The 21,901-nt window shown below is 40.3% G+C and overlaps 1 protein-coding gene across 9 annotated transcripts in view; it reads right to left on the minus strand.

Annotated features, from left to right (window-relative positions):
• stxbp5l (syntaxin binding protein 5L) overlaps window positions 1-21,901 on the minus strand; it is a 130,738-nt gene that overhangs the window by 45,659 nt on the left and 63,178 nt on the right. For all 9 annotated transcript variants that reach the window (XM_029458617.1, XM_029458614.1, XM_029458612.1 and 6 more), the window contains exons 4-7: window positions 21,299-21,399; window positions 14,419-14,553; window positions 5,590-5,653; window positions 3,341-3,424 (exon numbers count right to left, since the gene is read on the minus strand). In XM_029458617.1, coding sequence (XP_029314477.1) covers window positions 3,341-3,424; window positions 5,590-5,653; window positions 14,419-14,553; window positions 21,299-21,399 — 384 coding nt within the window. The remainder of the gene's footprint in view (window positions 1-3,340; window positions 3,425-5,589; window positions 5,654-14,418; window positions 14,554-21,298; window positions 21,400-21,901) is intronic.

A 21,901-nucleotide genomic window follows, 5' to 3' on the forward strand; every position in this document is an offset into this window, starting at 1 on the left:
GATGTGATTTATATGTTTGGCTCCGTGGCAGTGCTCTAGCTGTGAAAACTCGTGCAGGGAGAAATGTCATTTTCAGGCTAAAACAATAACAAAGCAGTAATGAGGCTCAGAGCAAGAGTTTGCTTTCCTTTCTTTGCCCTGCATTGACTGCTTATCTAATCTCGTCACACAATCTGTCCAACAGTCTGGAGGCCATAATCTGACTATTTAAACATGTCTACCTGATGCTCCACTTTTACTCTCATTTCAGTGTTACCTTTTCACACCAACACCCACCATTATCTCAGCCATGTTCCCAAGAGGGAGGACTCACACAGGCTGGAGAGGTCATTGGGAGATATGTCACAGAAAACTGAGAAAACAACTGAGATGATGGAGGATGGAGATGAGGAGTGGGGACCACATGAGCACTCATTAGCATTTGGAGATGGAGTTCCGACGGTGTAATATTTACGCATGGCTTCTATTTCTGTGTCTTATATTGTTGACTGTGCTATGAACACAGTCAACAATATATAAATACTCTGAATATACTTCAGCCTAACAAAGTGATAGATCACTTCCTCTACCAATGTATTAAATAATATAAAAAAAGAATTAACTACGCCTGTCATTTGGCTAAAGTTATCTTAAACACCATAATGATGTACTTACTGTTCTTGCTGGAGATAATTCCCATCTTTACCATACTTAATATATATAAGTTTATCTAGTGTGTTCTTTAGGAGAGCTCCTTTGAAACATTCTTCACAGTTTTTCAAAGAGGGAATGCTGTGAGGACATTCACTCGTTTAGCTGCCACTGGCATCCTGACTCTAATGTCAAAACTCAACCTCAGAAGATATTTGGCATAACCATGCTCTATAGCAGTGTTACTCATTGCGTGGCTCGCAAGCTTTAATAGGTGGCTCGCATGGCAGTGGTATTCATCCTAAATCGTATGTTTTTTTTGGAAAAGAAAGAAAGAGGTTTAATGTTTAACACGCTCGTTTCCAAACTAGGTTAGAGTTCAAGTTGAATCGTTTGTATTTATTTAGCACGATATCACATATTTGCCTCAAGGACTTTACAGTACAATCTGTACAACATGACACACTCTATTATTAGAACCTCAGGTCATCAAACATTTCTGTTGGAACTGTGTTCTATTCAGCTACAGTAATACTGGCTATTAATTGTGTTCATTAAAGTATATGTAACATTCACATATGTCCAAAAAGATCATAGCTTGAAGCTTCCATAAAAAAATATTTAAATAATATGCTACATACAGTTAGTTTCCTTCACATATTGTATATTTGTGAACTCGATGCAGTGCTTTTAAAGAATAGAAAAGGTTGCATATTAGAAAAGCTAAATAAAGTAAAACCATACAGCCACATGTACATTTTGATTCAACAACAAGAGCACATATAAAGGTTTCCAATTACACCAGTAAGAGTAGCTATAATTCAGTACTTCCATCCTTTTGTCTGTGGGATATAACTGCTGTAGTTGTATAGGTACTCGGCTGAAGAGGTGTGAGACATGATGCCATGCTTTGCTGGAGGTGATGCACATTAAACCACATTAATGAATGTAAGCAGGACGCAACTCTTTACAGGAGATGAGATATGGCAGTGAATGGAAGTGCCACGAGGTGAGAATGTCTATGGGGCAAATTGGTTTGAGGCCACAGGGGTTAAAAAAAAGAAAGATAATTAAATAACAGTGACGTGTGTGGTTGAGAGTTTGGAGTCTGTCTGTGTCTGTGAGTGCAATTGGAATTCTCAAAGGGACCTTGGATAAAACGTGACCTCCTGTAATAAATGTATAAATGGTCATTTTGACTAATTTGAGGCCATTCCATTAAAATATGGTTATTCTAGTTTGCACAGTGCACTCTAATTAAGAAGACTTGTATTGCTGATAATGGGAAGAACAGGCAATGCATTGTACTGCTGACCTTCTTAGCACGCTAAAAAACATCAATGTATGAAAGAGTTTTATAATCACTGTAATTACTTTTGTGATTCAGCAGTGCATGTTACACATGATTTTTATAATGATATAGCTGATCAGCAGTTAATGTTTAATTGAAAATATCTCCTATTTCTACACTATTACCAACTCTTTACATTGTAACTAGTGCAAACCTTGTCAAATGGCCACCTAATAGTGAGAACACACAAGCGGCACATCTTAAGACGCCAAGAAACTATCTTACAGTTCGTTACGCTCCACTGCCAATGTGGGAGAAATGGCAAAGAGACGTAGTCTGCACCTGTGTGAGCGGTTTGAGGCAGCTTGGTCTGGTATGTGCACGCCTGAATCCTCCAATTACTGCTTCGTGTTCAAAAAGCAGTAATTGGTTGGCAGGCAAACGAGCATAGGAATAAAGCCCTTGATGACTAAGACACGTTGTATTGAAAGTAAGAAAGATTGATGTCGTTCAAAGATGAAATGTATCCTCCATTTTGTTGAGATACAACTATTTGTCTTGCACTTTCACATTTAAATAAACAGAGCACTGCTTTCACTTCCACTCTGTGCTACATTCCTGCTAATGTAAAAAGTCTTTGAATCAAAATAAAACTTAAAATAAGGCTCTCTGTTGTAGATTACTCTTCTACTCTGGACTGCAGCTGCAACATTCAGGAAGGTTTATAATGAGCGGAGCATACACTTTAAACTATTTCAGTTGATCATGTACATTTAATTGTGGGAATCTTGATTGACATTAAAATGGAAAAAGTTCCTGTTTGTCTGTCATTTGATTTTCTTCTGATGGACTTTACACATGGCGAGTGTATTGCTGAGGACCCAAGGAAGTGCAGTGTCGAGTGTGAAGTTGTTTGAAGGAGCAGTTCTCGAGGAAGCTGCAAGCAGCAACACCGAAGGCCGAGCAATGGGCACGTTTCAATCAGGCAAGTTATTTAAATTACAGGCCCCCAAGACACAAAGTCTAAAACATCTCACTTTCATAGTTTCCTGGAAATAGCAAAGAAAGACATGAAACAGCTCTTTGTATATCTCCACAGGACATTGGTGTCATAAGAGGTTTGTATATTTTCACTCATGTTTATCATGTTACCCCCCTCTCTGCAAAGATGGCTTATTTTTGTTGTAATTTCCTTTTATCTTCTCACTCCTCTCAATTTTACTTTCCAACTTCCTGCTGCAATAACAAGGGATCCCCACAGAGATAGCTAAAATTGAACATAAACGTCACGAATATCATAAACCAAGACACACCAAAAGCCACTGAAAATGTCTTTGATGTAAGAGTGACATGGATTAGAAACCTGACAGCCTTTTCGCTTCAGTTGTTCTTGATGCAGAAGTGCACAGTGGAGCTCACCTCATCGTAGCAGATTCTGAAGTCGGCCTTCTTGCCCCGAAGGTCCCATTGTGCGACCATACCGCTCTCAAACCCTATAAGCAGCTGTGGAGGGGAGTAACAAGGGATGGAAAATAAGGAAGAGATAAAAATATATTTTTAATAGCCTAAAATCAGATCATGAGCACAGCCCACACCCGTATCAATGTGATTGACATAATTGCACACTTTGCTGTCATGTTGGCGAGCAGTGTGGCCTGTGGCACGCCAAATAATACTTTTCCTCCTCCTCCTTCTTCCTCTTTTAAGTCTTTTAGTGCTCTTATTCAGACAATGTTTCACAGTTAGCCTGCTTGTGAGTTGTGTGATTAGTGGATTGGGAGGTATGGTTTATGGTTTAGAATGGTTTAGAATGCAATTGTACCACTGAACATAGAGATGTCATCACCTGCATGGGTCTGCTGTCTGCCTGTGATTTACAGAACATGTGCAGGAGATTTCAGGAGTTTTAGAGGTAAGACTTGGGGGGCTAGTATTACAAGGATGTAAATTCATAAAACTACTTCCTGCTATATTGATGCCAGAATGTCTAATCTTGCAAACCTAACTACTTTCAAAGAGGAGCAATGACTGGTGACTGACATCACTCGTCTTTGTGAGCACTTATCAGATCGCCGATCCACATTCAATGTTTCTGGTATGCTGTCATTTATATTTTATTTTTATATTTAAACACACATAGAGTTATTGAAGTCATACAGTACACATGCTTACAAGTAAATAGAGTATGCGAAACACTTTCATAAACACACACACATGCCTTCTCACCCTCATTAATGAGACACTATACTATAATACACTGTAGATGAAAAAAGACATGCAGCTCCCACATGCACTTACAATAAACACACACACACACACACACACACACACACACACACACACACACACACACACACACACACACACACACACACACACACTTCAATTTCTTGTCTTCATATCATATGTTAATGCCTAAATAGAGCAAAGTTGACACAATCTGATAACAGATCAGAGGAGATGGGGAGTGATGTTAGAGGAGCACAGCCTTTAGGAGAGTGGAGAAAACAGATCTCCTGCTGAGAGGAGAAACTGTTTGACAAGTCGTAGGATGGGAAGTAGAAGGCAAGTGAGGTAGAAAATGAATTTTGCAAACCTAAACTTTACATTAGTAACACCAACAGTCACGTTAACACCAGGGATGTTCTGTTAACAAACGAATGCACATACATGCGTTCTATATATCCTCAAAGGTACGTTGTATATGGATTCAGATCTACTTTAAAATGCAAAGAATACATCTGCAATGTCTTCTTATTTAAACGGAAAACTGCCATTGACCTGCTCTTTTAGTGCACTGACACTTAGATGCATAGCTGTAATAGATACAAGCTAATTCATGCGTCACGTTATGGTTATCATAACTCGGGTACAGTTTATTGTGGAGCATGGATGATTCAAATGTATGTTCTTAGCATCAATTTCTATTCCCTTCTGCCAGACCTTAATTAGGAAGCTGGTACTGTAGGCTATTTACTTATCCTAAATTCAAATTAAAACAAAATGCAGAAATACTTTAAGAAATATAAATAGATCCAACCCCTCTTTCTGCAAGGTGAACTTCAAACCTTTTTAGTGGTAACATTATTTCTTTTGATGCCACCTGCAGCACTTCCGTCTTTTCTTGCAGAAAGTGATGGCAGCGTGTGACAGCGGCTGACAGCGGCTGTACACCCGTGTTTATGTCACAGAAGCAGCAAAATCCATTGGGAAAATCAATATGGTCCTCAATGACCTCTCTTTTACAGCTACCTCCACCTACTACTTTTACAACCAATTTCATTGCAGGAGAGGCTTGACACTGAAAATGTCAACTCTCCTAAAAGGATATTACCTGCAGGACCCCCACATCGCCGTGTGTATATGTAAAAAACAGCAACAATAGGAGAAGTAGTCTAGAGATAATGGTTTTCTTTCCTTTAGCCAGAAAGAAAGCCAGGCTGAGATAGTGTGAACTGACTAATTAGAGAAATAATGGACGAAAGAAGAAATAATGAATATACAGGAAAGGCAGAGGGGAGGTTGCAGGAAAGATACGTGACGCAGGGGAAAAAAAGGCAGAGATTTAACGAGAGGCAGAGAGAGCGGGAAAGGAGAGAGCCCCTGTTGTCTGTGCTGACATCAGTGTGTGATGAGAACCAGGAGGTGTTGCTGGTCTGCCTACTCACCTTGCCTTCATCCTTTGGGCTGTCACTCAAATGAACCACAGGTCCTGGATGAGTTTTAGTTGATCTGTGACGAGAGGGAAAAACAAGAGAGAGGTGAAAAAGACAGCAGCAGTAATGCAGCGAGACAATACTGGAAGAGGATCTTAGAGTACATGGAAGAAGAGGGTTTGACGTTATTAGACAAGTCACAGTGAGCTGTTCAGGTCATACGTGTATACTAATTACAATAACACTATGCATTCTGTAATGTATGTATGTTCTGGAGTCATTCTGTGATAACAAATTTCCCTTTGGGGACAATAAAGTCTGTCTATCCATATAAGACGATGCTAAGAAGTGTGACATGTATAGGCACTATATAGAAGAACAGTTTCCCATTAACTGTAATCATAGTGCTTCCCAGCAGGGAGCCACAACCAGACCTTACAGTACTTATAGCACTTCTTCACATCGAACTCAGGGAATTAAGATGTTATTTTGACCAAATTGTGGAAAAACGAAACACACACACACACGCACTCACGCACACACGCACACACGCACGCACGCACGCACGCACGCACGCACGCACGCAGACGGAAATGTCAAACTGAACGTGCCTGCAACATCATTTCTTTTTAAATCATGACCCATCGATAATTCATTATTGTTACACTAAAAGGCAACATTTCTACTCGTGTATTTTCATAAATCATAACAGTACCGATACAGTACAGTATAATATTAATTTGTTTGAAATATCCATGTGGCGCATTAGAAAACCTAGGGCCACACGTGGAGATCATGGAGAGCTGCACAAAGAGCTCCACCCTGCACTCTTGAAACCCAGCAAGAAGAAGCACCTGCTGTTTCAAATTATGCAAAGTCAATGCTAATCCTCGCTCTCACTTAAGACGTAAATATTACCACCGTGTCACATTCAAAACCTGTTCTAGCTTTTGCTGCTATATTATCCTGACCAAGAGATAAACATAGCATGTTGCTGGATTTTATTTTTAATTAATAAAATCAACACAGGAGATGAGTATTTTGCTGAACTCAGAGAGCCACATTATCTGTCAATATTGGGATAATGACACATTACACTCAGAGAAAGGAAGGGGATGTCGTGGTTTAGTGATAATATGTTCTCCCAACCAGAATCTGCAGCTGTAAAATGAATTTCCTTGCCATTGTCTACTGCATCTGAAAGTCTAACAAGGTCACCAGCGTCACCAGCGTACTTCACTGTAGCAGTCACAATCATGATATTTTGAATGTGAGCTGATCTGGGAAGCTGAGGTTAAGTGTGACTGACACGTTCAGATGGGCTCGTTTAGTTATGCCTGCTGCTGGAAGGCGATAAAAACCACAGCAATCTCTCAATACAGCTTTATAAGCCAAGGTATCATCAAACCATCCGCAACACACAGAACCTGTCCAATCACTTAAGTGCCACAATGGGTGAATGCCAAGAGCTAATCGAGCTACACCAGCCATCCACAACACATAATACACTAAGCAGAAATACAATTTCTCATATAACATGCATATGCTCTTTTGACCCCAGACCTTTTATTGTACAGCAACAGTTCCACACCACACACACACACACACACACACACACACACACACACACACACACACACACACACACACACATGCAGACATACTGTGCCATGGATGACACTGACTTTGTTTTGGGTTTATTAGTATAAAAGCAAGTTATTAAGGAGGAAAGGTTCACGGCAGTTATTGAGTTTGGGATAGAGAGGGCTGTGACTAATGGTGAAGCTTTGCTATTGTATGTGGAAGACCATTTCTTTTGGTTGAAGAAAATACTTGAGCCAAGGACAGCTGCTGGCTGACTTAGTGACTCCTGATAAAGTTTGGCGTTCAGCTCACAAGGCCAGTCTTTGAAATGCTCACAAAGGGAATGAGTTCATTCACAGATGAACAGTGTTTGCAAAGCTGCGTACAGCAAGATATTCTGCGATGCTGTGAGGATATATTGCTGAACATAACTCTTAAAGATAGGGACTGGTTCTGCTAAAGAGAATAGTAATTGACAATACATTATACATTTTATTATAATAATTGGATAATAATAATAATAAATTGAATTTATATAGCGCTTTTCAAGACCTCTAATCCGGTATGATAATACTCTTATAAAAAGGTGTATATTACTTTAATACATGTCATCTCTTAATAGTTGACTTCCTGAGAATACAAAACGTATTTGTGCTACTAGGATTTCTTCTTTTAATTTTTATACTTTTACAAACTGGTCTTATGATCAGAAACATTTCAAAAAGCCAATACTGTAGATCCAGTTAGTATGCCAATGATTAACTTTGATCTGATCTCTGTCTCTGTGGTGTTTAGTCTCCAAGTTGTTTCTGGTGGTGATTGGGATGTTTCATGCAAAATGAAAATGTTGTGCTGGTGACGTGTTGTGGTTTTAAAGCAGCACGCTTAATTATATTATTCTGTGTCTCTTCACATGTGTAATGGTATTGTTCAACAGATGAGCAACTTAGCCAGTGTAAAAGCTTTTATTTAAAGGTACTATTGTCCCTGTGCTTGTTAAGCAAAGATGTCACCAGATCATCTCAAGAACAGTGGCTAAAAACACCAATTGTTAAGCAACCGTGCCTGTTGTGACTGAGTGAGATCATGCTCGTTCAATGACAGGGAAAGAGAACCCAGGAATGTTTTTTGATTTGTATTGAAGTCTTCCAGACATTCACTACCCAGGCTGTTGACACACAAATACAAATGCAAAGACACGTTGAGCTCCAGCCGGACCAGCGGAGCCTTGGCAACCCATCAACGTTAGAAAGGGTAAACACGACAGATGAAAAGGAGGGAGGCGAGGCAGGAAATAACAAGTCAGCTGCAGGGACATGAAGGACAAGACATTTTTGACTGGTATAGTGAGTGCAATATTATTTAAACTCACAAAGAAGCACATTTATTACTCTGTGACGTCTACAATGTAAAAACTATCATAGAGGTGAACTGAAATTTCAAATGAAATATCAGTGCAATGACCAAACACACATACAAAAAGTATAGCGTGTGAATGTATTCACTTATAATATTGTGAATAAAACTGCGGTTTGTGCTTTGTCCTTTGTTTCCTACAGTCTGTAACGGCTGGGGAATAAAACATAACAATTGTTGGTAAAAAGAACAACAAATTAAATGAATTTCTCCCACTTTTCTGGGACATTGAAATCTTCCAGGACACGTGCACCAGCACCAAGTACCTTTCTAGGTATTGAATGTGAAAATAGTCCTTATCCAATGTCACAGAGTAAAAAGCTGCTTTGTTGTCATTAAAGTTAGCGTTCCCTTTAGAAGTGAGAGGTGCATGGCCTTGTTACTGTGACCTGAAGCTTCATACTGTATATGTCTGTAGGGAGACCACTTTCCAATAGAGTTTCCTGGTTCTGTGGAGAGAGCACTGGGAGTCTGCAAGTGTTGCGCTAAGAATCTGTTAACTTACTGTCGGGTATATTCCTTCAATATCTTCACCGTCATTTCCCCTTTTTTTTAGGCAGGGAGTAGAACAACTAAGGAGTGGTAGGAGTAACATATCTGCAGTAATAACAAGGGAGCTATATGATTTATTGACAATAAACCAAGGTATCGTCACAAAGCTTTAAACGTATGTGATATTTGGGCAGCGCACGTTTTGAAACATGTAGAAGGCATCTTCCTCGGCTCAGTAAGATTCCTCAACATCTATTCGGTCCATATCAACCCCTTAACAAGCTTCCTCTGTATTCTTTTGAGCATTTTCCTCTAATGCTAGCCTCTGTTTTATGTTTTATTCCGTGTGTAAGTCTGAAAGATGACTTAGTGTTCATGTTTTCCTTTGAAACAACAGCCAACAGTTAATCACTATAGAACTGAACATGTGGTTCTCCTCCTTCATTTCCATCCTTTTCCAGACCTAATCTGTAATATAATATATCATTTTATTAAGACAATGTCATTCCCTGCTCCGCAGACTCAATAAATCATAACATTTATTTTGAGGTTTGGCAGCACGTCGGGTTACAATAAATATTTCCTGAATAGACAGATAGAGAAGATTTAATAAGATTGTGTATTTCAGCTTTGTCTTAACTAATGTGCAACTGGCTTGAGAAATGTTTCATAAAGTCCAGATCAGTGAACTCAAATAAACTGGCTCGAGTATCCATTAAGTATAAAAGTGGGTAGTAAATAACACTGCTACATTGTGTGAAACAGAGGAGACTTGCATCAGAGGGTTGACATTTTATGTCACTATTTCCCTGCATCTTTATTTTCCATCACTCTTTTCTCTCCCTGATGGAAGCAGACTAATTGCTACCTCAGCTCTAACATGGTTATTATTCCTGCCTGGACCTTGAATGTACCCAGAACACACTTAGAGGCAAAGCTGTACCTATACATGAAAAAAACAAGGAGCGAATATGACATCTGCTAATGCACTTACCTATAGAGAGCAATAACAATTGCAAGCTCATTGCTTATGTTACAGACTTAATAATAGAAATAGCCCAAGTTGCCAATGTTGATTACGGTTGACATGATGCCAGGCTTAAGTAAAATCCTGCTCATCAGAGGGATCTATAAACTGAAGCGTGTGTGTGAGTGTGTACCGAGCTGCGGTGTTTTCCCACTTCACCTTGCGTCTCATTCTGGAATGAATTTCCTGAATATGAAATTGTGCATTAAATATGTTACAAGCCTATTTGAATTTCAATGAGAGCCAGGCCCTCCTGTTTTGGCACACTGGCCCCAGTTGAATTGTTGCTATAACCGATTTTTTTCAAGGGAGCCTACTTTGGTTTATATTAAATGAATGCATCTGTGAATATCTGTCACGCAAACAAACACTCCGAGAACACAACTACACACACACAAGTGTAAACACACACCAAATACTGTGTGACTCACACTCGGATGTTTGTACACAGTGGGAAGAGTGGATGAGTTCTGCCTTGCTCTCATAACGTTCCACCGCAGGAAAAACAGTAAATCCCCCCTCATCCCTATTCATGTTTAGTGGAGAACCTTCGCAGCCAAACTATGAAACTCCCCAGTCGCTGGTTCAACTTCCTATGAACTGCACTTCAGAAAAGGTACAGAGTGCTGACGGTTAGAAAATAGAGAATATATTATATATAAATATGGAACGTAGAGACACCTATTGTTGAGATGGTGGTGTGTATACGTGTAACAGCATAATTACTCCCATATTCTTACATTTGCTATTGTGTGCATGCCATCATTTTCTGATGTGATTATGCAGAATCCAAAAAGGTATGTCCTTTTCTCATTGCATGTCTGCCTGTCACTTTTGTGCATGTGTGTGCTTGTGTGAAGACAACTCTACTAATACTTGATCAGTAAATTAGTCAATTGTGCCTTTATAGGTCAGATGACAATAAAGATTACTATAAATATATTAAAAAGAAAATACTATTTATAAAGAAAACTTCTGAAATATCAGTAAATTGGACTAAATTGAACGCACCAAATAAAGTCTTTCAAGTTCATGTCAAAGGTGGATTTACACTCTTCACATTAGTTATTTTTTTTGGGTGGGGGGGGTTCCTTGTCTACAAAATATTGAAATGTACTGAATATCTTCAGGAGTCAAAGATACAAACTACGCCTGGATTTAATTTGAAGCAAAGTCTAGTATTGTAAAAAAGACTGCTCAGTCGTGTCTCTTACTGGACACAACTGTTTACAATTGTAAAGTGGAGGAACAAACATCCGTCTGAACATATTAGAAGGAAAGATAAAGAAGAATATACCTCATCTGATGATATTGCTGTCCACTGCCTTTTGTCGATAGTCACAAAAATAGGTACGCTGGTTCTCTTTGTAGCTACAAAGCTAATGATATATAACTAGCTGTTAATAAGGACTTGCAGAGAGAAGGCAGACAGGAACTGAACAAGCAACAATGTGCATACACCAGGACATTGGTTAGTGGAGGAGGAAGGACAAAAAGGAAAGAAAACTTTATTCTCTGCCTGTGTTAAAATAGAAACTACTTTTGTGTTCCAGTGTGAAGTGAGGGTTTCTGAAGGTGCCATATAGTGTGAAAGTGTCCCACTAATATATATAGTAAGTCAGTATAAATATATACTTAAATAGAATGTTGTTTAGTAAACAGTGATTCTGGACACTGTCCATAATCTTTTAATTACCAGTGAAGTAATGTACGACGTGATTGATCAATCATTGTCACTTGAATCAGACAGATTGTTACGCAGCTCATCTTGGGATCTATTTATTTATATATTTATTATATCTCATAAATGTAAAAATTGTATTTTATGACACAAGGGGAACAGGAGGCACCACTGTGGGAAACCATTTTACTATATTTTTAATCATATGCAGTAAAATTATGTGTTCATCAAGTAATTACTGTTGTAGAACTAACACTTACTTAAACTAGAAGAACTGAGGAAAGTTCTGATATGTTGTGAGCATAGGAGGGAAAAGGAAACTCCTCTCTGTTGAACCTGTGGTGAGAAATCAACAAACTAAAATCCTCTTAAAATCCCATCAACTGTCTCAGCTTCCGAAACTTTAGCAATGATTGGCAGACGGCCCTCCCACACATACACATCAGTGTTATGACTGCTCACTATAGTTTGGGCTGTCACAAGGCAACACGATGCCTGGTATGAGAGTGACTTGTGACTGACACTGCAGCAGGGGACTTGTCAGGGTAACACCTGAAGAATGAAGCGTAGGTGGGTAAAACCAAGAGAAACAAACGTGGCATACAATGCGACTGAGCACCATTTGTCTTCAAGGTACATGAAGTTGTCAATCTGCAGCATAAGTCAGCGGCACAGTCAACACTTGCAACAGACCAGAGTGAATGTCAATAAATTAATAAAGGCTTCTGTTGACCAGTAATATGGCGTCTAAACGTGAGGAGTTACATAACATTGTTAATTAACGGGGAACATTACCACAATGGGAAGATAAAGGCTGTTGATGCAATGCATGAATCATAACAGCTCTTTCAGTCTTCTGCAAGTTCTTCAAAATATGTTTTTTCTCAAAGCCATAGGAACATTGATTGATTGATTAATTTGTGTTCTTAATTCATGAACCTGTCGATCCAACATCAAAGCGACAGCAGGGTAGAGCAGTATTTACAAACCTCCAGTGTGTGTGACGAAACATTTCTCAACTGTTAGTTGACATTTAAGATTTGAACCGTGAAATGAGTCCTGGGTCTTCCCCGGGGTCTCCTCCCAGCTGGACGTGCCTGGAACACCTCCCTAGGGAGGCGCCCAGGTGGCATCCTTACTAGATGCCCGAACCACCTCAACTGGCTCCTTTCAACGTAAAGGAGCAGCGGCTCTACTCCGAGTCTCTCACGGATGGCTGAGCTTCTCACCCTATCTCTAAGGGAGACGCCAGCCACCCGTCTGAGAAAACCCATTTCGGCCGCTTGTACCCGTGATCTCGTTCTTTCGGTCATGACCCAGCCTTCATGACCATAGGTGAGGGTAGGAACGAAGATCGACCGGTAGATTGAGAGCTTTGCCTTCTGGCTCAGCTCTCTTTTCGTCACAACGGTGCGGTAAAGTGACTGTAATACCGCCCCCGCTGCTCCGATTCTCCGGCCAATCTCTCGCTCCATTGTCCCCTCACTCGCGAACAAGACCCCGAGGTACTTGAACTCCTTCACTTGGGGTAATGGCTCATTCCCTACCCGGAGTAGGCAATCCACCGGTTTCCTGCTGAGAGCCATGGCCTCAGATTTGGAGGTGCTGATCCTCATCCCAACCTCTTCACACTCGGCTGCGAACCGATCCAGTGACTGTTAAAGGTCACAGACCGATGAGGCCATAAGGACCACATCATCTGCAAAGAGCAGCGATGAGATCCTCAGGTCACCGAACTGCAACCCCTCTCCTCCACGACTACGCCTCGATATCCTATCCATGAAAATCATGAACAGGATTGGTGATAAAGCGCAGCCCTGGTGGAGGCCAACATTCACGGGAAACGAGTCCGACTTACTGCCGAGTATCCGGACACAACTCTCGCTTTGGGCGTACAGGGATTGGATGGCCCTCAAAAGTGACCCCCTCACCCCATACTCCCGCAGCACCTCCCACAGTATCACCCGGGGGACCCGGTCATACGCCTTCTCCAGATCCACAAAACACATGTAGACCGGATGGGCGTACTCCCAGGCCCCCTCCAGGATCCTTGCGAGAGTGAAGAGTTGGTCCGTTGTTCCACGACCAGGACGGAATCCGCATTGTTCCTCTTCAATCAGAGGTTCGACTACCGGCCGAACCCTCCTTTCCAGTACCTTGGAGTAGACTTTACCAGGGAGGCTGAGAAGTGTGATACCCCTGTAGTTGGCACACACTCTCTGGTCCCCCTTTTTAAATAGGGGAACCACCACCCCGGTCTGCCAACCCCTAGGCACTGTCCCAGACTTAAGCTTTCAACGAGATCTTTGCTCTTGAGACATCTGAAACTGCTTATAAGACAAATTCAGTTGGTGGGGGGCAATGTTGGGCAAAACCTAAGTTTATCTCACATACTTTTTCCTCACCTTGCCTCTCCCATTACAAACAATGTCTTAAGACGACACACAAGACCAAGTAAAGCAAGTACGCACGTAAGTTGCCAGTGGATATTTATCTACCAATTGACTGCCTGACCTACGGCCATTCACACCACCTGGCCAGCGTTATCATTTATCATGATCACATTACAAATCATCACCGTCATGAGTAACTGTTAACATTGTTTCTGTCAACTCCAGCATTTGGAGCATGAACAACTTACAGTTCTATGGCCTTGTTCCACATGATGACGTATCCAGACAGAACGAAGGACTCGATGTTGACGATGTGTGTGTTTCCGCGCTCTGTCCCCACGTACAGCCATTTACTCTGAAAGGGAAGGTGGCAAAACGTGATCCTGGAGAACAAGAAACAAAGAGGAAAGAGACTGAGTGTTAGAATAAGAACAGTCACAAAGGGCTCAATGCTTCAGTTTGTTTAAGCAGAGGAGTGTTTCGATGCAGTTTGGTAAAACTATGAATCACATTGACCTACAGCTGTTGCAGTTCACCTCTCTGAATATTGTGCACCATTCTACTTTCAGACAAGCCAGGTGCGTTTCAAGCTGCCAATGATTAGGATTGGGTAATTAAATATAGGTTGTAGTTATATAAACAGTACTTGTTTTGGGGCAATATGACGCAGTCAACTTAAAAAAAAAAGTTTACTTATTAAATACAAACAAAATGTAAAATGGAGGCATTTTTTTTGCAAAGATCTATGATGTGTCTTTAAAAAAATAATTATTGGGCAAAACACAAACCAATCAAACAAACAAACAAACATTGGCTCTGAGGCAGTTATTCAATGAAACAATCATTGGATAACAGACAAGTGATTAAAGCATTTCAGCTATGTTGTCGTCTACTGAGCAATGACGTTAGCATTCTGCAACTTTCAATTTGAACAGTACCGTACACGTCACTAGGTAGACTACCAAAGCCAGTGTTCATAGTAATAACTGCCCTTTTCTATAGAAGTCGTATGACTCATTTGCGGGAGACATGGTCTGACTCATTCTTAATCAAGGTTGAATCTAGCACTCGGCAGGAAAGCGAAAATCTATTTTCCTCCACATGCAGTGCCTTACGTATAGATATTCTCGCCTACATTCGCGCCTCCTGCCCTTTTAGGAGCTCTCCGACTTCTCTCTTGTCATATAACTTTTGCACTCTCCCTGTAAGCTCTCTGTAAGCCATTATAAATAGTTATACAAGGAGCCCTTCAGAACAACTGCCAGAAGTAGAAACCTGAACTTTTTCTGTGTCCGGTTGCATTACACAGGATCTTGTGGACACATGCACTACAGGCTAAACTGCTCCACCATTTCACACATGCTTACTTCTCTCTTTTCAAAACTTTAAATAGTATAAAATATTAATTATTATTCAGAGTTCATACACACTTTGGTCCATGGATTTTCATAACCGAACATTCTGCGACTTTGAATGAAAAGTATATGTAATAAATGATTGTAAATATTTAATCACATATCAAATTGACATTTTATAAGCTGCCCAAAACGTGAATAATGTGCATTCAAGATTCATTTTAACTGTGAAACACAGCTCACTGCATTAAAAATCAATCACCCCACACTAGTATATAGTATACCTTCGATTCCACAATTGAATGACAGGAAATATAGTTTTATTAAAAGAAATGATAGTTGTTTCCAACACAGCAACAGCCTGGTCAACAAACAAGTGTCCGTCTCAACGCTTCAGGGCAAAGCTTTTTCACGCCTGTGGAGAAAGCTGTGCAGCTTGCCTGACTTCAGTGGCTCAGGCCACCACTGTGGAGCCAGAACAGTTGTGTGCATCATGTTCTGAGGAAGGTACTACTGTAGCCTACATGACCGTGCCCGAGTGATGTCTGTTCTAACATTGCATGATTTTAAAAAATCATGCAAGATTACACATGTTTAAAACTGATATAATTAAACAGTATTTCCCATGGTATTAACCTTTTAGGATTTCATATTCTTCCAAGACCTTTCTTGTTTTTCATGGTGGTATAAACCCTGGTTATTTCTATTAGCAAATCAAAAATTAACCATGAATCCCTGTAAGGTGTTCATGTGGCATATAACAATAATTATGATTTGATGCAAGGCTGTAACGACGTGCTTGTTCTTTGGTGTTCTGTTTTATGTTGAAGTGTTCACTCCCCCTTGTTATATGTCTAGTGGTACTTCCTGTCTGTGTCTTTACCCTCCCCTTCTGATTGTTAATGTGCTCCTCCTGTGTCCATTTACTCTGCACTTGTGTTGTCCAGAGTAGTGCATTTGGGTCCTCACCTTCACCCCAGGGTGACAAAGGCTGCTCAGACCATTATTGCTCTGGAATTAACAATTGACATATTTATAATCATCTTAACCATGGAAGAAAGATCAGCACACACCAAGTCACTCCTGTCCATGCTGATTACCTTGGGGAGGGGGTCATTGGGCTCTAGCCCCACAGCCACCCACCCAGCAAGCGGCCGGATTATTAGATAGAGGACAAATGATATGGCAGAATATTTAATAAGGATTTTAGGTGCTTGGGGTGATGACAATATTCAAACTGGCTGGGGGAGGGATTATACAGTCTTCTGTCTTTTACAACATGCATTTAGCTAAAGCACACTAGAATTACAATCTTTTTTCTTCACGGAAGCGACTGACCTTGTGGACTATTAGGTTTAATTCTAAACCTCTTCACGAAGTTGCTTGTAGGTGCAGTAAACATCCAATTGTCCTAATTACTGCTTGGTAAAAATGATGTTAGTTATTCATCTAAATTTCCGTATTTCAAGAAATCCATCTGTAGTAACGCGGTGAGACATGATAATTTCCCTGTGAAAAGAAAGGTTCTAAAATGGGGCCTCTTTACAATAGCCTCTTAGCACTATTTCCTCCGTTATGAGCTGACCATTTACATAAAATGTCACAGGAAGGATCAAATAAAAGACATGAGTTTAAGGGACAAATAAATGAAAGGGAAAAGATAATAGATGACAGGAAGGGGAAGGAGGTAAGTAGTGATTTTGATTGCATACAGTCGGACCAGGACCATCAATATAATGATCAATCAAAGAAGACAGGAGGAGACATGGGTTGAGCCGCCAGCTGACCAGCTGCAAAGCAAATACCCTTAATGAAGAAAAAAGATGTAGAGATTAATTGAATTGGTGACATCATCTAGGGAACGGCCCTTGCCATCTGCTCTGCAGGACACAACTGCTTAATGAATTCTACAAAGACTCCATACACCAGCAAAGTTAAGGCATGTTGGGTAACTGAGAATCACAGATGATTACATTAGCTCCAATGCCTCTTTGTACGGTGCAAAACAACAGTGTCCGATGCTTCATGTATTGTAATGTGTATTTTGTTTGGACTGAAAGTCTTCAAATTCTCTGTGACAACAGCATGACAGCGGAGGAGGGGTGGCAGGCACGAGATACTGACAGCTATCACAAAACAATTCCTTACACGGTTTCCAGTGATTCATACGTTATTCTTAGGGAATTATGGGGGGTGTTAGGGTGGTAATTGTCAGATATTCAGACACAGAGCTAAACGGCTAGTCACTGCCCAGCCTCTGACGGATGAATTATGATGCCCTTTTTCTCCTTTTATCTCAGAGCATGATTCACTATCAGCGAGTGGTTCTGCTTCCCACCTCAGCGCACCAAAGGACAAGTAGTTTTGAACACATTTCATACAAAAACATTTTTCTAACCTTTACCTGTGTGTTTGTGTGGGCATGTGCATCACACAGCAATAGATAGAGCTGCTAGGCTATGAATCTAAAACATAAAAGCTCAGGTGGACAGTTTTATATGGACTGCTATGTGATGACTTCACAAAGGATTACTGTATGGAGGTTGTTGCAGTAGCAAAAGTTATATGATATATAATAAGATCCGGAAAAAGCACACCACAAGAATATTAAAATAAAAAACATAAATCATTAAAAATAGCCATAAAACAAAGTGAGAGACTGTAAATGTTATTAGATGTGTAAATTATTATACTGGGTTCAGTTCTGATTGACAGCTTCTGGTCTAGAAAAACGCTTCCTAATACATTCAGTTCTTGGGCAGGAGGGGCTTGTGTGTTTTTCACATTCTGTTGAAAATGTTAGTTTACTTTTTCTTTCCTTACCAACTTGCAGAAAGTACACGGATTCAATAAACTCCTCGGGCCAATTTTCCTTCAAGGCTCTGTTGCATTATGAAAGTCCCCCTGGTCGAGCTTTATGTATAGCAGGACTGAGATTCTTTTTGCTCTCTTGTGATGGAAAGTGTCCGTAGAGAGTGATCATGCCTTGAACACCACTGAAGTCCTTGTATTAGCAATCAGGTTCAGTTGGCTTTTATATTATATGTACTTATCAAAAGTTACACTTTAATTAACACCCTGACCCTGCCTTTTGCAACAAGAAGAAAAAGACGAAAAACAAAATCCTTCGCTTTGTGGTCTTTTTGAATTCACAATATTTTCCCATCATATTCAGTCTGATGCAGTCATATTCATGAAATGTCCTTGCCCACGACAGACGCTTCAAGGTGGAAATCAATTTTTAGTTGGAGTGAATAGGCTGTTTTTCTTGCAGAAAGACAGAAAATATCTCAAATTCAAAATCTGTTATATATGTGCTACTTCAATATGAAGCACTTAAGCATTTCCACAAAGTATAGGGATAGGAGTATAGCAATAAATGGGATCATTAGAGTAAAGTTAATGGAATAATTCAAAGTCGTTTTGCCGTGAATACATCTTTCCAAATATACTTTCAGTATATATGAAAGTTTCTTCACTCGAATTCTGAAAGCATTCTTTCATTCTTTGGCTTTTCTTTGAAAATAAAAATAACCTTCCTTTGTTTAGCATATCCTTAATCAAGTACTTGAATCTTACTACTAATAGTTAATACCATTCTCCAACAGTGTTGTTCTTTGTGTGTAACAAATCTGCGGTTATGAAATGTGTAATGAGCAAAACATTCAAACATAATGAGGTGAACAATGTCACATTATCGCTCAGATCAATTTTTAAATGTAACATGCAGTCAAATAGGTTATGTATTGTAAGCCTTATTGTAAGCCTTATTGCTTGCAAGCGGACTAAGCCTTGCTACAGGGATTATAAACAGCGTCCACTTAAATTAAACATGTGTGGCAAAGAAGCAAGTTAAAGAGCTCTAGCTAAAACTAGTGCAGGTACAATGCTAAATGTTTTTATCCGTTTACCCAAATTTAAACACTTACAACCGCTGCCCTGACACAGCAGTGCCACCTTCACCACACACCAATAGCTTGATATTTTGCCCTGTAGACAGAAATAGTGGACTTTGCATGTGTGATCTGGATAGTTAAACAACTGCAGTGGCCGCCCCCAGCGTGAACAACCTGTTTTTGAGAATGCTCAAGCAGGAAATTGAGCATATCGCACCGTTTGGCACAACCGTTGTTTTTATCAACTGAGTCCCTTCTGTGTACGGCCAGAGGCCCCAAAGGTTTTCCGAAGGAACGAAGAGGGGAAATGTCTCCAAAACCAAGCACCAGCATCTAGAGGCCATTGTTTACCATTAAAGTTTAATGGTGGAGAGCAGAGATTTAGTGTTCTCTGTCGGGAAAAGCAAAGAGCAAAGCCATTGCTTACCACCACATCCCACGAACTGATATTCTACAAAAGAGGAGATGGCAACGTGTTATTAAACATATATTAAAACAATGATCTGCGTATTGTATGGGCCCCTATTATCAAGCTTCAGATAGCTTACCAGGGTTTCCCATTTTACATAGTATCTCCATTATTTCTCTGTATTTAAACTGTTTGTGAATAAAACTGAAATGAACTGACTTATACAAAGCAGGAAAGCCTCGCCTTTTCATACACAGGATAAGGAAGTATGACAAAGAGAACCAGAAAGAGAGACATGGAAGACATCTGGTCTGCTTTAAGGAAGTGGAGGGGGCTCAGAATTAATGAAATCTGACCCAGTTGAGAAGAAAGGATTTCCCTGGCTCCTTCCTGGAAGTCATCTATATCTGCAGACCCCAACAATTAAGTGAACCATGTCATGGCTTCTGGCATTACAGACACCTTTGCAGATGTTGTTCATTTGGCCTATAATTATGCAATTCAGATGCAGCTGCCACAACATCTTGTTAAAATATTCAACCAGCTGGCACGCCTTGGTAGCAGAGTGGTTATGGCACCTGCCATGTAACTGCAACGCCACCAGTTCAACTCTGGTCTTTAGACTTTCATAACCCGTTCTCTCTCCCTGTCATTTCAACACTGTCAAATAAAAGGCAACAAAACTATATCTATATAAATTCCACAAGCTCTCTCTGCTGATGGCAGTTTATAGCGACCATGTGAAAACTGGATCATGTGTGTCAAGGTTTTTCTTGGCAACATGTAAAGACACAGTAGATGGATTCAGCTGCCTAATAACCACTGGGACGTCAGCTGTCACAGCCTGTGGTGGTATTCATGGGGGTGGCTCACAAGACAGAAGGGGTCGCCAGCTGAGACAGAAGAGAGAGCTCCAAGCCAGCGGATCCTCTTTCTCAGGTTTGTCAGACAGTGTGAAAAAGGATCAGAGGCAAAGACAGGACAGAGGAACTGGCCTTGTCCTGTCAACACTCTGCTTCACTGTCTTCCAGATTGAACTGATTAAATGTGTCTTCCTGGTGGAAGAGCTCTGGCTGCTGCCGATGCTGCAGTGGAGAGATGGTTCAGCTGCCAGTATATGCTGGGTGGTCTGAGATGTCACGTGAGTAGGGGTCTTTCTGGAGCACAGACAGAGGGAACTGCCTAGTGTCATCAGTGATTTATTAAAAGCACTATATATAACTTATGTGAAATAAGGGATAACTCTTTTGGATCTCTGATCAGAGCTGATATCAAGGTGCTAAAGATGAGTGGATGCACAATACAGTATTATGGCCATTACTGTGTATAGGACTAGATGGGGAGGTTTTGTGGAGCTTCTCCCTGACCTCGGACAGTCACAGCCATCTTTCACTGGAGAAAAGTGTGTGCGTGTGATGTGTGTGAGGGTGTACCTGTGTGTGTGTTATCTAGGGGAATTAATTCTTACCTCTCTCTGTTGAATTTGAGTGAATGAAGGACAGCCGGTCGCCTCTGGCGGAGATTCCACAAGTGAAGCGTGTCATCTGCACAGGCTGTGACCAGCGCACCCTTAAGGTAAAACAACAAAAAAAGGAAATATCAGTCCTGAATAATTATAGGGACATAGAGGACACCTTACCCTTTTGAATTAACTTCAGTTATGTAGTCCTGGTTGATTAGACTGAACACAAGAGTATAGCTGTAAGGCACACAAGACAAACAGAAGACCTAAGATCCAAACAATCTACAGTACTAGGGCTGCGACTGACAATTATTTTCATTGTCGATGGAAATTTGCGGTCGTTTTCTTGATTTATCGATTTGTCTATAAGAATATGGAAAAACGTCCATCCTAGTTCCACAAAGTCCAAGTTGATGTATTTAAATTAAATGTGTCAGTCAAAAAGACTTTCAGAGAGAGATTCAGTTTAATATGATATAAAACAGATTTAAGCAGGAAAACAGCTTTTTCTGCCACTTTTGCATGAAAAGAAAACAATTATAAAATAGATGGCAACTTGTCTATCGATTGATTGATCAATTAGTCACAATAGGTCATGATAACATAAAG

This window comes from Cottoperca gobio, chromosome 21 (genome assembly GCF_900634415.1).
Source record: "Cottoperca gobio chromosome 21, fCotGob3.1, whole genome shotgun sequence".
In the NCBI taxonomy this organism is placed as follows: domain Eukaryota; kingdom Metazoa; phylum Chordata; class Actinopteri; order Perciformes; family Bovichtidae; genus Cottoperca; species Cottoperca gobio.